This window comes from Nyctereutes procyonoides, unplaced genomic scaffold (genome assembly GCF_905146905.1).
Source record: "Nyctereutes procyonoides isolate TBG_1078 unplaced genomic scaffold, NYPRO_anot_genome, whole genome shotgun sequence".
Classification (NCBI taxonomy): domain Eukaryota; kingdom Metazoa; phylum Chordata; class Mammalia; order Carnivora; family Canidae; genus Nyctereutes; species Nyctereutes procyonoides.
Window position 1 is genome coordinate 38,642,636 of NW_026575131.1, and position 14,272 is coordinate 38,656,907.

At 39.3% G+C, this 14,272-nt stretch overlaps 1 protein-coding gene and 1 non-coding gene across 3 annotated transcripts in view; one reads left to right on the top strand and one right to left on the bottom strand.

The window, feature by feature from the left end:
- The window catches only part of DOCK3 (dedicator of cytokinesis 3), a 505,777-nt gene that overhangs the window by 303,667 nt on the left and 187,838 nt on the right, over nucleotides 1-14,272 (bottom strand). For both annotated transcript variants that reach the window (XM_055343227.1, XM_055343226.1), the window contains exon 5: nucleotides 3,195-3,291. In XM_055343227.1, the coding sequence (XP_055199202.1) occupies nucleotides 3,195-3,291 (97 nt within the window). The remainder of the gene's footprint in view (nucleotides 1-3,194; nucleotides 3,292-14,272) is intronic.
- On the top strand, nucleotides 2,244-2,347 carry LOC129522615 (small nucleolar RNA U13). The gene has a single exon (XR_008666923.1). It is a non-coding gene; the product is annotated as a small nucleolar RNA U13 (small nucleolar RNA).

The window sequence follows — 14,272 nt, forward strand, 5'->3', positions numbered from 1 at the left end:
AATGAGTGACAAACCATAAGAGACTCCTAACTCTCTCGGGACACCAACAAAGGGTAGTGGAAGGGGAGACAGGCAGGGGATGGAGTAACTGGGTGACGGGCACTGAGGAGGGCACTTGATGGTATGAGCACTGTTATACGTTGGCAAATCGAACTTCAATAAAAAAAAGATGTGGTATGTATGTATGTATACACACTCACACACATATATAATGGAGTGTTACTTAGCCATCAAAAAGAATGAAATTTTGCCATTTGCAATGACATGGATGGAGCTAGACTGTATTATGTTAAGTGAAATAATTAGAGAAAGCCAAATACCGTATGATCTCACTCATATGTGGAATTTAAGAAAGAAAACAGATGAACATATGGGAAGGGGAAGAAACAGAAAAGGAGTGAGAGAAACAAGCCATAAGAGACTCTTATTGACAGAGAACAAACTGAGAGTTGATGGAGGGAGGTGGGGAGATGGGCTTGACATGTGGTGATGAGCACTAGGTGTTGCATGTAAGTGATGAATTCTACTTCAGAAATATTGCATTGTATGTTAACTAAGTAAAATTTAAATAAAAAATTTAAAAACATGAAAAAGGGGTATACTTAATGTAAGTACTAAGTAATGTGGAGAATTACTAAATCACTATCTTGTACACCTGAAACTAATCTAACACTGCATATTAATTAAATTGGAATATTAAAATACATAATTTAAAAATACATATATACTTATGTATATATAAAGATTTTTTCATTTAATTTTCAGAAGTTTAACTAATGTGACTGTACATGGATTTATTTACGTTTATCCTGTTTGGAGTTCACTCAGCTTCTTAAGTCTCTAGGCTTACGTCTTTTGCCAAATTTGGGAATATGTAAGCCATTATTTCTTCACAGTTTTTTTTAGGTCCACATTCTGTCCTATCTAGTATAGAATGCCTCAAATGTTAGATCTTTTGTTATTGTCCCAAAGGTCTCTGAGGCTAAGCTTACTTTTTCATTTAGTTTTTCACCATTATTAAGATTGGATAATTTCTTTTGATCCATCTTTAAGCTCACTAATTCCTTCCTCTCTTCTTTCCATTCTGGCATGGAGCCTATCCAGTAATTTTTAAATTTTGGTTACCGTATTTTTCAGTTCTAAAATTCCCACTTGATACTTTACATTTTCTACTTCTATTGCTGCAGTTTCTTATGTTTTCATTTGTTTCAAGAGTGTCTCTAATTGTTTAGTGGAGCAATTTTACAAAAACAGCTTTAAGATCCTTGCTGATGATTCAAACATCTGTGTCATTTCGAAGTTGGCATTGTTGATTTTCTTTTCTTATTAGAGTTGAGATTCTTCATATAACAAGGAAATTTGGTCTGTACACTGGACATTTTAAGTATTATCCTATGACATTCGGAGTCCTATTTAAATCTTTTAATTAGCAGGTCACCCAGCTTAGCTTCAGAATGCAATCCTAGGCTCACTTTTGTGAACTGTCAATTTAAATATCAATTTAGTATATAAAGTCTTTCCAGTACTCTTCTAGTTTCCCCCATTTGTGTGTTATGTAGATAGCAGAACTCCACTTTACTTACACTCCGCATGGATTTGGGTGGGGAAAAGCACTGCCTTATTTCAGCAGGACAAGGATGAAAAACAGGGTATTCTTGACATGGTGTACTAGAGAAGGGCACTGTCTCATTAATTGGGGAGATGTGAGTCAGTCCTGCCTACAGGCTCAGCTTGGGAGGGACCCACTTATTATTACAGGGGAAGTGGAAATCAAGAGCTCTAACCACAGGGTCCTCTGTAGAAGGATGCTTCTTCCTTACTTCAGAGCACAGGAGGAAGTCAGAGTTTTGCCCACAGAACTCTGTAAAATAAGGGCATCACCTTGTTAACACTGGGTAGTTGTGAAATCCAGAGTCCCACCCACAGGCTCTGCTGAGGAAGGTGCCACCTTGCAAGTACTAGTGAAGTTGCAGTCGGAATCCACCTACAAGCCCCACTCAAGAGAGGTACTGCCTCATTACCACAGCAGGAAGGGGTAGAAGTCAGAGTTTGGCCTGAGGTTCCATTGGAAAGGGACATCTTATTATTGCAGGTGTGGGGAAGAGTGTGTGTAAGATGGAAGTTCTGATCACCAATTCCACTACTGTAATGCCTGTTGGGTGGGTACAAGGGGGTGCAGCTTTTATTGCAATGTTCTCTAGAGAACAGAAAGGATAGGTTAAAATTAAAAGGTTTCTGTCTTGATCCTTTTGTAGTTCATAAGCATGGTGATTGAGTGTTGATGCCACTATATGACATGTGCTTCACTCAAACCTTATTACAACCTCTGCACATAACTGGTCTGATATGAAGGGGAAAAAAGGTTTCTGTCTTGCTGGGTCATCCCTTTGGCTAAAAGGAAAAGGTTTTCTTTGGTGCTTTCTGTGTGCACCCATTAGTATTCCAAGTGGTGGGCTTCTCTAGAGCCCAGACCAAAGTATATGAGAGGCAAGAAAAAACAACAATCAGGGACCTCACTCAATCCTTGAGTTCAAAGGTCCCTAGTCACTCCACCTTCCTTTTCTTTCAGAGTTTTCTGGTAGATGATTTATGGGTTTTGTCCAGGATTTTTGTTGTGATTAGTAAGAGGAGTATAACAGTATGTTCAGATGGAATAAACAGAACCCAAACCTTGACACTTATTTTTAGCCTAGATTTTGTGTCCTCCACTCACTTTACACTTCCAGAGTATATGGACTAGGTTTTTATTATTCTTTCTATTAATTGTGGGCTTAGAGAAACATGTCCTATATGGCATACCCTTTATGCTTAGTAGCTGTAAGAAACTGTTGAGACAACTTCTTGGCCTTTACTCACCTTTAGGTACACAATGAAACTCTTAAGTTTGTACATTCATTCAGTAAACACCTGTTTTATGAAAGCTTCTGGGGCTCCAGCAGTAAGGCAGCTAAAATTCCTGGTGTTATGGAACTTATATTCATTCTAGTGACTAGAATAGCATACAGGGACCGGAGGCATACGAATAATGTGTTTTCTTCAGGTTGAACAACACTCAGTATACAATGTTTCAGTTAATATTAGGAACATTGAAAAGTTGCGATTATTCATAAATCTAAAAATTTGTAATTGGCATATATAATTCTTTTTTCATAATAGAACTTTAATGATCTAGTAAGCTAGTTATCAATACTTACCACATAGAGTTGTTTCCACAGACTGGCCCATTCTTGTAGAGTTGCTGTAACCTCAGTCACAATAGAATCTTCAAGTGGAACCACAGTTTCATACTGCCTAGAACCAGAGCCACAACAAACAGCCACATTATCTTTCATAAAATACCAGAGTACTATCTACTGACCTTTTCAATGTGTGTAACTCAAACTTTAAATTCATGCAAATACAAAGGAGAGTTACACCCAACCGACTTTAGACTCTTTGCCATAATATACTGCAATATTTAAATGAACTAAATTAACATAAAAACATCTGCGTTTTCTATGTAAGTCCTCATTTTACTTTCAGAAATACTGTCTTTATTTTTTTTTAAGATTCTATTTATTTATTCATGAGACACAGAGAGAGAGAGACAGAGGCAGAGAGGCTCCCCATGGAGAGCCCAATGTGGGACTCAATCCCAGGACTCTAGGATCATGCCCTGAGCCAAAGGCAGACGCTCAACTACTGAACCACCCAGGCATCCCTAGAAATACTGTCTTTAAAACAGTTTTTTTAGGGGCACCTGGGTGGCTCAGATGGTTAAGCATCTACCTTTGGCTCAGGTCATGATACCAGGGTCCTGAGATTGAGCCCCACATGGGTCTACCTGCTCAGCAGGAGGCCTGCTGCCTCTTCTCCCTCTGCTGCTACCCCTGCTTATTTCTCTCTCTCAAATAAATAAATAAAATCCTTAAAAAAAAGTAAAACAAACTTTTTAAAAAGGCTTTTTAAGCATTTTTTCTTTAAGGCCATATACTGCCCACATCTTGCTTAAATTAATTTTTTAAATTATTTGTGTCCTTTAACATTTACTAGTAATGCAAATTAGCTCCTGCTCTTGGTATAAAAGATCTGATGAAAATGGGATGAAGGGCACCCAGGCACTGGTTTTTGAAACATTTTATAAACTCTCCCTTATATGGGTATTGTATTTCCTTTGAAAATTGTGTCAGTAGAGGAATTCTGGGTCTGGTAGAAGAATTCTGATCTTGGTAAGTATCAGAAAGATGCTGGGATTCCCTCAGTCCCATCCAGTATGGTGTCAGTCCCTGTGCTAACTGCCAAGGATTTATCAGTGAACAAAAGTGGACAAGGTCCATATCTTCAGAGATAGGGACCAGATAAGGTCTCATCTGAAGATAGGGACCTTGCTTTGGGGAATATAAAAAAATAGTGAAAGGGAATAAAGGGGAAAGGAGAAAAAAATGAGTGGAAAATATCAGAAAGGGAGACAGAACATGAAAGACTTCTAACTCTGGGAAATGAACTAAGGGTAGTGGAAAGGGAGGTGGGTGGGGGGTGGAGCTGACTGGGTGACGGGCACTGAGATTGGCACTTGACGGAATGAGCACTGGGTGTTATTCTATATGTTGGCAAATTGAACACCAATAAAAAATAAATTTACAAAAAAATAAAAATAAAAAAATAAAAGTCAGCCTGCAGAACCAAAAAAAAAAAAAAAGAGAGAGAGAGAGAGAGAGTGAGAAACAAAAGCAAAAATGAACTATTGGGACTTCATCAAGATAAGAAGCTTTTGCACACACACACAAAAAAGAAGCTTTTGCACAGCAAAAGAAACAGTCAACAAAACTAAAAGACAACCTACAGAATGGGAGAAGGTATTTGCAAATGACGTATCTGATAGAGGGCTAGTTTCCAAGATCTATAAAGAACTTATTAAACTCAACACCAAAGAAACAAACAATCCAATCATGAAATGGGCAAAAGACATGAACAGAAATCTCACAGAGGAAGACACAGACATGACCAACAAGCACATGAGGAAATGCTCCACATCACTTGCCATCAGGGAAATACAAATCAAAACCACAATGAGATACCACCTCACCCCAGTGAGAATGGGGAAAATTAACAAGGCAGGAAACAACAAATGTTGGAGAGGATGTGGAGAAAGGGGAACCCTCTTGCACTGTTGGTGAGAATGTGAACTGGTACAGCCACTCTGGAAAACTGTGTGGAGGTTCCTCAAAGAGTTAAAAATAGATCTGCCCTACGACCCAGCAATCGCGCTGTTGGGGATTTACCCCAAAGATACAGATGCAGTGAAACGCCAGGACACCTGCACCCCGATGTTTCTAGCAGCAATGTCCACAATAGTCAAACTGTGGAAGGAGCCTCAGTGTCCATCGAAAGATGAATGGATAAAGATGTGGTCTCTGTATACAATGGAATATTACTCAGCCATTAGAAATGACAAATACCCACCATTTGCTTTGATGTGGATGGACCTGGAGGGTATTATGCTGAGTGAAATAAGTCAATCGGAGAAGGACAAACATTTTATGTTCTCATTCATTTGGGGAATATAAATAATAGTGAAAGGGAATAGAAGGGAAGGGAGAAGAAATGGGTAGGAAATATCAGAAAGGGAGACAGAACATAAAGACTCCTAACTCTGGGAAACAAACTAGGGGTGGTGGAAGGGGAGGAGGACAGGGGGTGGGGGTGAGTGGGTGATGGGCACTGAGGGGGGCACTTGACGGGATGAGCACTGGGTGTTATTCTGTATGTTGGCAAATTGAACACCAATAAAAAATAAATTTATTATTTAAAAAATAAACTAGTGTTTTCTTCTTGTTGCAAAAAAGAAAAGAAAAGAAAAGACAAATACCCACCATTTGCTTCGACGTGAATGGAACTGGAGGGTATTATGCTGAGTGAAATAAGTCAATCGGAGAAGGACAAACATTATATGGTCTCATTCATTTGGGGAATATAAAAAATAGTGAAAGGGAATAAAGGGGAAAGGAGAAAAAATGAGTGGGAAATATCAGAAAGGGAGACAGAACATGAAAGACTCCTAACTCTGGGAAATGAACTAGGCGTGGTGGAAGGGGAGGTGGGCGGGGGGTGGGGGTGACTGGGTGACGGGCACTGAGGGGGACACTTGACGGGATGAGCACTGGGTGTTATTCTATTATGTTGGCAAATTGAACACCAATAAAAAATTTAAAAACAATTAAAAAAATAAAGATAGGGACCTTGTCTGGAGAAAGAATCAACAGACAAATAATCACAACATATTGATATAAACAGTGATGAATCTAAGAAGGAAATTAAAGTGTAAAACCAGTGATTTTAGCTGGGGGCATGATTTTTAAAAAGGATTAGTGAAATCTTCTCTAAACAAGTGTTAAGGCCCAAAAGATGCAAAAGGTCATAACAGGAAAAATGTATAGGGAAGAAGTGTGTAGGGAAGAAGAGAAACAGGTATGGTGCCACCTGCAGAGGAAACAGTATACAAGAAGCCACCGATAAGGGAAAGAATTTCATGATAAACAAGAACTTTAAAAAGGCTGGTATGCTGAGGCCAGCTCTCAACAAACCTTTTCAAATGATACTAAACATTCCAGATCTTAAGTAAAATGAATGAAAAGTTACTGAAAGGTTATTCAAAGGAGGGGCACCACTTGATAATATTTTTACAATGTTTATGCCAGTTGTGAGAGATAATGAAGTTATTTTCTGGACTAAAAATTTTAAATACTGATATGCTAAGGTGATTAGAACCCATAATTCTGATTTATTAGCCACAATCAACCACTTGGAAAGTGCAAAGGTAAGTGTATTTCAAAAAATTAGCATTATGTATTATGTCTTTACACAGGAAGATAGCTGACAAACCACACTGTATTCAAAGATGACTCAGTGCATTAATATCAAGTGTCAATGAATAAAGTTACTTGATGATGTTTTATGGCTTTATTATTTTATTTTGTGTGCTTTATTTCAGCAGATAAAAAGAATCTTCTTGGAATGATGCCAGAGCATTATCCACATTCATCAAATTTATAAGCTGATTAAAATAAAAGCTTTCATCAAGGACTTTGTGAGAGTAAAATGTGATACATTTTTTTCCTTGTGTCATTAGCATCCAAGGTAGTGATTCCTAGACTCAACTTGACCAATTATTTCAAGTACTACTACAATACTTTTTTAAATAAATGGTTTAATTTACTTTAATTTTTTTTACTTTAATTTTAAAAAAGTAAGTCATACTGAACTTCTCAGATGAAGAGTAAAGCCAATGGCAAATGCCAGACCTGAAAAAGAGGAAGTCTTCATGACTTCCTACGCAAAACTGAACTGAATGATAAGCCATCCTTTATTTCTCCAAACTACTGGATAACTGGATAACTGGGTATAAATGTTAATTTCTGAAATTATTTTTATATGTGTTAAGAATGCTATAAAGATAATCAGGAGATTTATAGAAACAATCAGGGAAATTACAATTTTTTCCCACTTTCCTGAACTTTATTAAAGAAAAAGGAATGATGGTAAATCTCAAGAACATAGTCAATTTTCTAGGATTCTTCCCTCAAAAATGTGACATTTGATTTCCAAACACATGCCAGAGCATACATGGCATACATGGTTCCCAATTATACTAAGTAGGTGAGAAGCTGAAATCCTAAAACATTCATCTTCAAACTTTCTCCAGTCTGTGGTTTGTCTTTGGATCAGCAATAATTGCCTGAACAGCTACTATGGCTTCATTATTTTTTTTTTCTGCAGCTCTCTGAGCTATATTCAGCAATTGCAGAATTTGAGCAGTTTCATTATGAACTGCATCTCCTGTGTCAAAACCAAGACTGTGTTTATCTATTGCAACAGGCAAGCCCTCTTTTGTTTGGTTTGCTTTAGCAACTGCATCTTGTGTCAGGCACTCCTGGACCAAAATGTGAATTGCCTTACGCATTACCAGGTAATCATCAGGACGCTAAATCTGAAGAAGGTTAGCCAAAGCCATTACACCAGCCTTAAAATCAGGATTATTTACATCCAAATTGATAAATAGCTCAGCATCTTTAGCTGCATTGTCAGCATTTTTGTATTATCAGGTGCCAAGTCCTTGTATTTCTCAGCATTATCTCCACATTCAAGTCTAACAGCTAAACCAAGAAGCCAGTCAATTGCATCTTGTCAATCTTGAATCTTGAGAAGACAGTTAACATCTCTGAGATACTTTTCAAAGAACTTGGGCCAGTCACTGCTGTGGATGTTTCTTAAATCACCTCTCTCTTCGATCTTGTAGTGTCTGATTTTCTGGTCTTCAAGCCAAACAATAAAGTTTCTAAATTCTGTTTCATCTTTGCAGTTGAAGCCAGCCAAGTTGTGGTAGTTGAGGGCCATCAACTTGCATCGGAACATGGTCCCCGTGTCTCGCTCCAGTCCCCGGGGGCTTCAGTTGGGAGAGGGGAGGCAAGGAGGTACGGGACGAGAAATTACAATCTTAATGACAAAACTTAAATATAATTTAAGCACAAATAGGTGCTATGTGGTATCAACTATGAGTTCTAGTGCAGTTCAGAAAGACAGAGTTCACTGTAAACTGATGATCAGATAAAGCGTCATGAAGGAAGTAATGTTCCTAAAGAAAGGTTAGGTCTGAAAGGCAAGGAGGTAGAAAGAGCCCTGTTGGCTCTAACAAGCTATGAAAAAGGTACAGAGAAATAATGAGCAAAACTTTTTAACATATTAAAAAAGATTCATGCTGGGGACACATGGGAAACTGAAAAGATAGAAAGGTATTGTCAGGGCAAGGTTAAGAGATTTAAACTTGACCCTATGGAAACAGACATGGAGATGTTATAAGAGTGCTGTGGTTTGTAAGATTAAAGCAGAAATGATGTATGGAATAAAGGAGAAAGTTTCATCTATTACATGTTCAGCTATTTTAACTAGGGAGACCTATGGGAAATTTAAAATGTTCATATTTTAAAACCATAAGGTTTTGGACTCACCTCAATTTATACTAATCTAAGTTTAAACTAAAACTAACTTATTTTTCTTAGATCATAATACACAATCAGTATCACAGAAACTCTTAAGATACATATATAGAATTATTACAAACACATTTTTCCACAGGCCAAGTAGAAAAAAATTCCTACTGAACCTCACTTGGAACTATGGCTTTTAGCAAGCTCAAGGGCTAAACAGATTGGACCTGAAGCAGTCCCCTCCTCCCCTCAGCCTAAGGTCAGGATCTGCCATAGCCCCAAATAGCTCTAGGGAAGGAGATCTAGCATTCTGTTTTAATACTTGGTTCTACACAGAGGCTTTAGGAGCAGGCAGAGGTAACTGCAGAAGCACTAGAGGGATGTGCTCAGAAGAAGAGAAAGGAAGGAAAAACAAAATCTTTCATTTCCAAAAGCCAATATTCTAAAACATATGAAAATATAATGTCAAGGCTTAAAAATAATATTAAAAAATCTTTTCAGAATATTATAAAAATCTGATAAACATTTTTATATGTTTATAATGTTTAGAGAAATGAATAACTTCCATTTTAAAAAGGAAAAGTATGGCGGGCCCCTGAGTGGCTCAGTTGGTTAAGCATCTGCCTTTGGCTCAAATCATGATCCAAGGGTCCTGGGATTGAGCCCTATGAGCTCCCTGCTCAGCGAGGAACCTGCTTCTCCCTGTCTCTCTGCCAACCTCTCCCCCTGCTTGTGCTTGATCTCTCTCTCTCTCTGCCAAATAAATAAATAAAATCTTTTTAAAAATAAAAAAATAAAAAAGGAAAAGTATGAAACACAGGCAAACACAAATAAAACAAGAGCCAATGAATGTGGACAGAAGAACCAATGAGAAATTTTCCAAATGAAAAGTATTATGAAGAAAGTGTCCCATTGATGGTTTAATAGAAAAATGAAATGTAGTATGTATATATAAAGGAATAGTATTCAACATTAAAATAAATGAAATTTTGATACATTCTACAAAATGGATGAGCTTTGAAAACATTATCTTAAGTAAAATAAGCCAAAAGAGCAAATACTGCATGATTCTATTTACATGAGGTACCTAGAATAGGAAAATTCATAAATAAAGAAGAAAGGTTCCCAAGGGCTGAAAGAAGGGGGAATGGGGAGTTACCTGTCTAAGAGCTACAGAGTCTCTGTTTGGGATGATGAAAAATTCCAGAGTTGAATACTCATGAAGGTTGCACAACACTGTGAATATACTTAATGCCACTGGATTGCACTCTTAAAAAAATGGTTGAAATGTTCATTTTATGTTATGAATATTTTACCACAATTTTTAAGATGTCAAAAAATAATAGCAGTGGGGAAAAAATAACAAATCTCAACAGAAAAGATACATGTTGGGCAGAATTCAAGAGAAAATTAATAGCAAGGTAGTACTGAATAAATCACTCCAGAATATAATCAGAGCAAAAGAGTAACCCAAGTATGAAAGACTACTTAAGAGACATAAGGGAGGGGATGCCTGGGAGGGGATGCCTGTGTGGCTCAATAGTTAAGCATCTGCCTTTGACTCAGGGCGTGATCCCAGGATTCTGGGATCAAGTGCTGCACTGAGCTCCCTACAGGGAGCCTGCTTTTTCCTCTGCCTATGTCTCTGTCTCTCTCTCTGTGTATCTCATGAATAAATAAAAATTAAAAGAGAGAGAGAGAGAGAGACATAAGGGAGAAGTAAAAGAATTCCAATCTACCCGTAACAGGATTCCTAGGAGAAAAGAATGGCAGTGTTATAGAAAAGTGTGGTTTTCTTTTTCTTAGCTCTCCATTATTATAACTCCTTTCTTTGATAAAAAAAAAACCCAAATGTAGAGACAGAGTGGCCTTCTACTATACAAGCAGAAAATAATAGACACTTGATTTCTCAGCTCCTCTATGACTATGGTAATGGCTAATTACCTGAGCTCCATCTATCCCAGACTTAGAAAGGGAAACCAATTACCCAAAGAAACAGAGACTACAAAGAAACCAACTTGGTGGCAGCTACAGTTAGTTTCCAGAGGCAGCAGTCCTGCGGAAGGATTCAGTTTTAAGATAATGAGGGAACTGGAGGAGGCTGAATTAAATATGGTAGTCAGGATATGTCTCATTGAGATTTGAGAAAAGTCTTGAAAGAAGTGACAGAGTTTTAGCTAGGCATAGTACTCCAAGGAGAGGAAACAGCATGAACAAAAACTTTAAGGCAGAAGCATATCTGATATGTTTGAATAAAAGCAAGGAAGCCAGTGTAATTGAAGCTGACTGAGAAATAAGTAGAGCAGAGGGGGCAAAGTCAGATCATAAAACCCTGTAAGCCTTTGTAAGAACTTTGGTTTTTATGCTGAGATAGGAGCCATTGGAAGGTTTTAAACACAGGAGTAACATGATCTAACTTCTATTTTTTAAAAATTACTCTGGCAGCTATGTGGAGAATAAACTGTAAGAGGGCATGGATAGAAGGGGAGACAGCAGTTAAAAGATGTGGAAATAATATAAGTAAGAACCATAATCATAGAAAGTCCCTACTTGGGGAGGGGGCAAGATTGCGGAAGAGTAGGGTCCCCAAATCACCTGTCCCCACCAAATTACCTAGATAACCTTCAAATCACCCTGAAAATCTCGAATTCGGCCTGAGATTTAAAGAAAGAACAGCTGGAATGCTACAGTGAGAAGAGTTCGCGCTTCTATCAAGGTAGGAAGACGGGGAAAAAAGAATTAAAGAAACAAAAAGGATCCAAGGGGAGGGGCCCCGCGAGGAGCCAGGCTAAGACCAGGGCGAGTGCCCCAAGGACAGGAAAGCTCCGTCCCAGAGAAGCAGGAGCTGCACCAATCTTCCCGGGTGGAAAGGCACTCGCAGGGAGTTAGAGCAGGACTCTAGGAAGGGAGAGGATGCCATCAGGCTCCCTGGGACACTAAAAGACACCTGCGCCCGGGAGAGTGCGCCGAGCTCCCAAAAGGACTGCAGCCTGCACGCATTCACCCGGGAGCAGCACCGAGGGGCTCAGGCGGCGGCTCCGCAGAGAGGCAGCTGCGCGGCCGGGAGCGCGAATCCAACAGCTCAGGCCCTTGAGCACAGGGCGCCAGGACACAGCCCAGGATCCGGCCTCCCCCCGGGACAGGCAGAGGCGAGGAGGGCCCAGGAAAGCAAGGACGCTCCTGCCCCAAACTGAGCAGATCAGCGGCCCCGCCCACGGAGCATCAAGGCCCCGCTGACAGAGAGCTCTGTAGTTACTGCAGGAGCTGAATCCAGAGCTCCAGAGCTGGCCGCCGCCACTGTGGTTGTTCCTCCTGGGGCCTCACGGGGTAAATAACCCCCACTGAGCCCTGCACCAGGCAGGGGCTGAGCAGCTTCCCCAAGTGCTAACACCTGAATATCAGCACAACAGGCCCCTCCCCCAGAAGACCAGCTAGAAGGACAAGTTCCAAGGGAAGTCAAGGGACTTAAAGTATACAAAATCAGAAGATACTCCCCTGTGTTGTTGTTGTTGTTGTTGTTGTTGTTGTTGTTGTTGTTTTCTCTTTGATTCGTTTGCTTCCCCCACCCTTTTTTTTCCTTCCTTTCTTTTTCTTTCTCTTTTTATTCTTTTTCTTTTTTTCTTTTTTTCTTCCGTTTTTCTTTTTCTCTTTACTTTCCTTCTTTCTTTCTCTCTTCTCTTTTTCTCCTTTTCCCAATACAACTTGTTTTTGGCCACTCTACACTGAGCAAAATGACTAGAAGGAAAACCTCACCTCAAAAGAAAGAATCAGAAACAGTCCTCTCTCCCACAGAGTTACAAAATCTGGATTACAATTCAATGTCAGAAAGCCAATTCAGAAGCACTATTATACAGCTACTGGTGGCTCTAGAAAAAAGCATAAAGGACTCAAGAGACTTCATGACTGCAGAATTTAGATCCAATCAGGCAGAAATTAAAAATCAACTGAATGAGATGCAATCCAAACTAGAAGTCCTAACGACGAGGGTTAACGAGGTGGAAGAACAACTGAGTGACATAGAAGACAAGTTGATGGCAAAGAGGGAAACTGAGGAAAAAAGAGACATTAAAAGACCATGAAGACAGATTAAGGGAAATGAACGACAGCCTGAGGAAGCAAAACCTATGTTTAATTGGGGTTCCCGAGGGCGCCGAAAGGGCCAAGGGCCAGAATATGTATTTGAACAAATCCTAGCTGAAAACTTTCCCAATCTGGGAAGGGAAAGAGGCATTCAGATCCAGGAAATAGAGAGATCCCCCCCTAAAATCAATAAAAACCGTTCAACACCTCAACACTTAATAGTGAAGCTTGCAAATTCCAAAGATAAAGAGAAGATCCTTAAAGCAGCAAGAGACAAGAAGTCCCTGACTTTTATGGGGAGGAGTATTAGGGTAACAGCAGACCTCTCCACAGAGACGTGGCAGGCCAGAAAGGGCTGGCAGGATATATTCAGGGTCCTAAATGAGAAGAACATGCAACCATGAATACTTTATCCAGCAAGGCTCTCATTCAAAATGGAAGGAGAGATAAAGAGCTTCCAAGACAGGCAGGAACTGAAAGAATATGTGACCTCCAAACCAGCTCTGCAAGAAATTTTAAGAGGGACTCTTAAAATTCCCCTTTAAGAAGAAGTTCAGTGGAACAATCCACAAAAACAAGGACTTAATAGATATCATGATGACACTAAACTCATATCTTTCAGTAGTAACTCTGAACGTAAACGGGCTTAATGACCCCATCAAAAGGCGCAGGGTTTCAGACTGGATAAAAAAGCAGGACCCATCTATTTGCTGTCTATAAGAGACTCATTTTAGACAGAAGGACACCTACAGCCTGAAAATAAAAGGTTGGAGAACCATTTACCATTCGAATGGTCCTCAAAAGAAAGCAGGAGTAGCCATCCTTATATCAGATAAACTAAAATTTACCCCGAAGACTGTAGTGAGAGATGAAGAGGGACACTATCTCATACTTAAAGGATCTATCCAACAAGAGGACTTAACAATCCTCAATATATATGCCCCGAATGTGGGAGCTGCCAAATACTTAAATCAATTAATAACCAAAGTGAAGACATACTTAGATAATAATACACTTATACTTGGTGACTTCAATCTAGCTCTTTCTACCTTCAATAGGTCTTCTAAGCACATCTCCAAAGAAACGAGAGCTTTAAATGATACACTGGACCAGATGGATTTCAAAGATATCTACAGAACTTTACATCCAAACTCAACTGAATACACATTCTTCTCAAGTGCACATGGAACTTTCTCCAGAATAGACCACATACCGGGTCACATATCGGG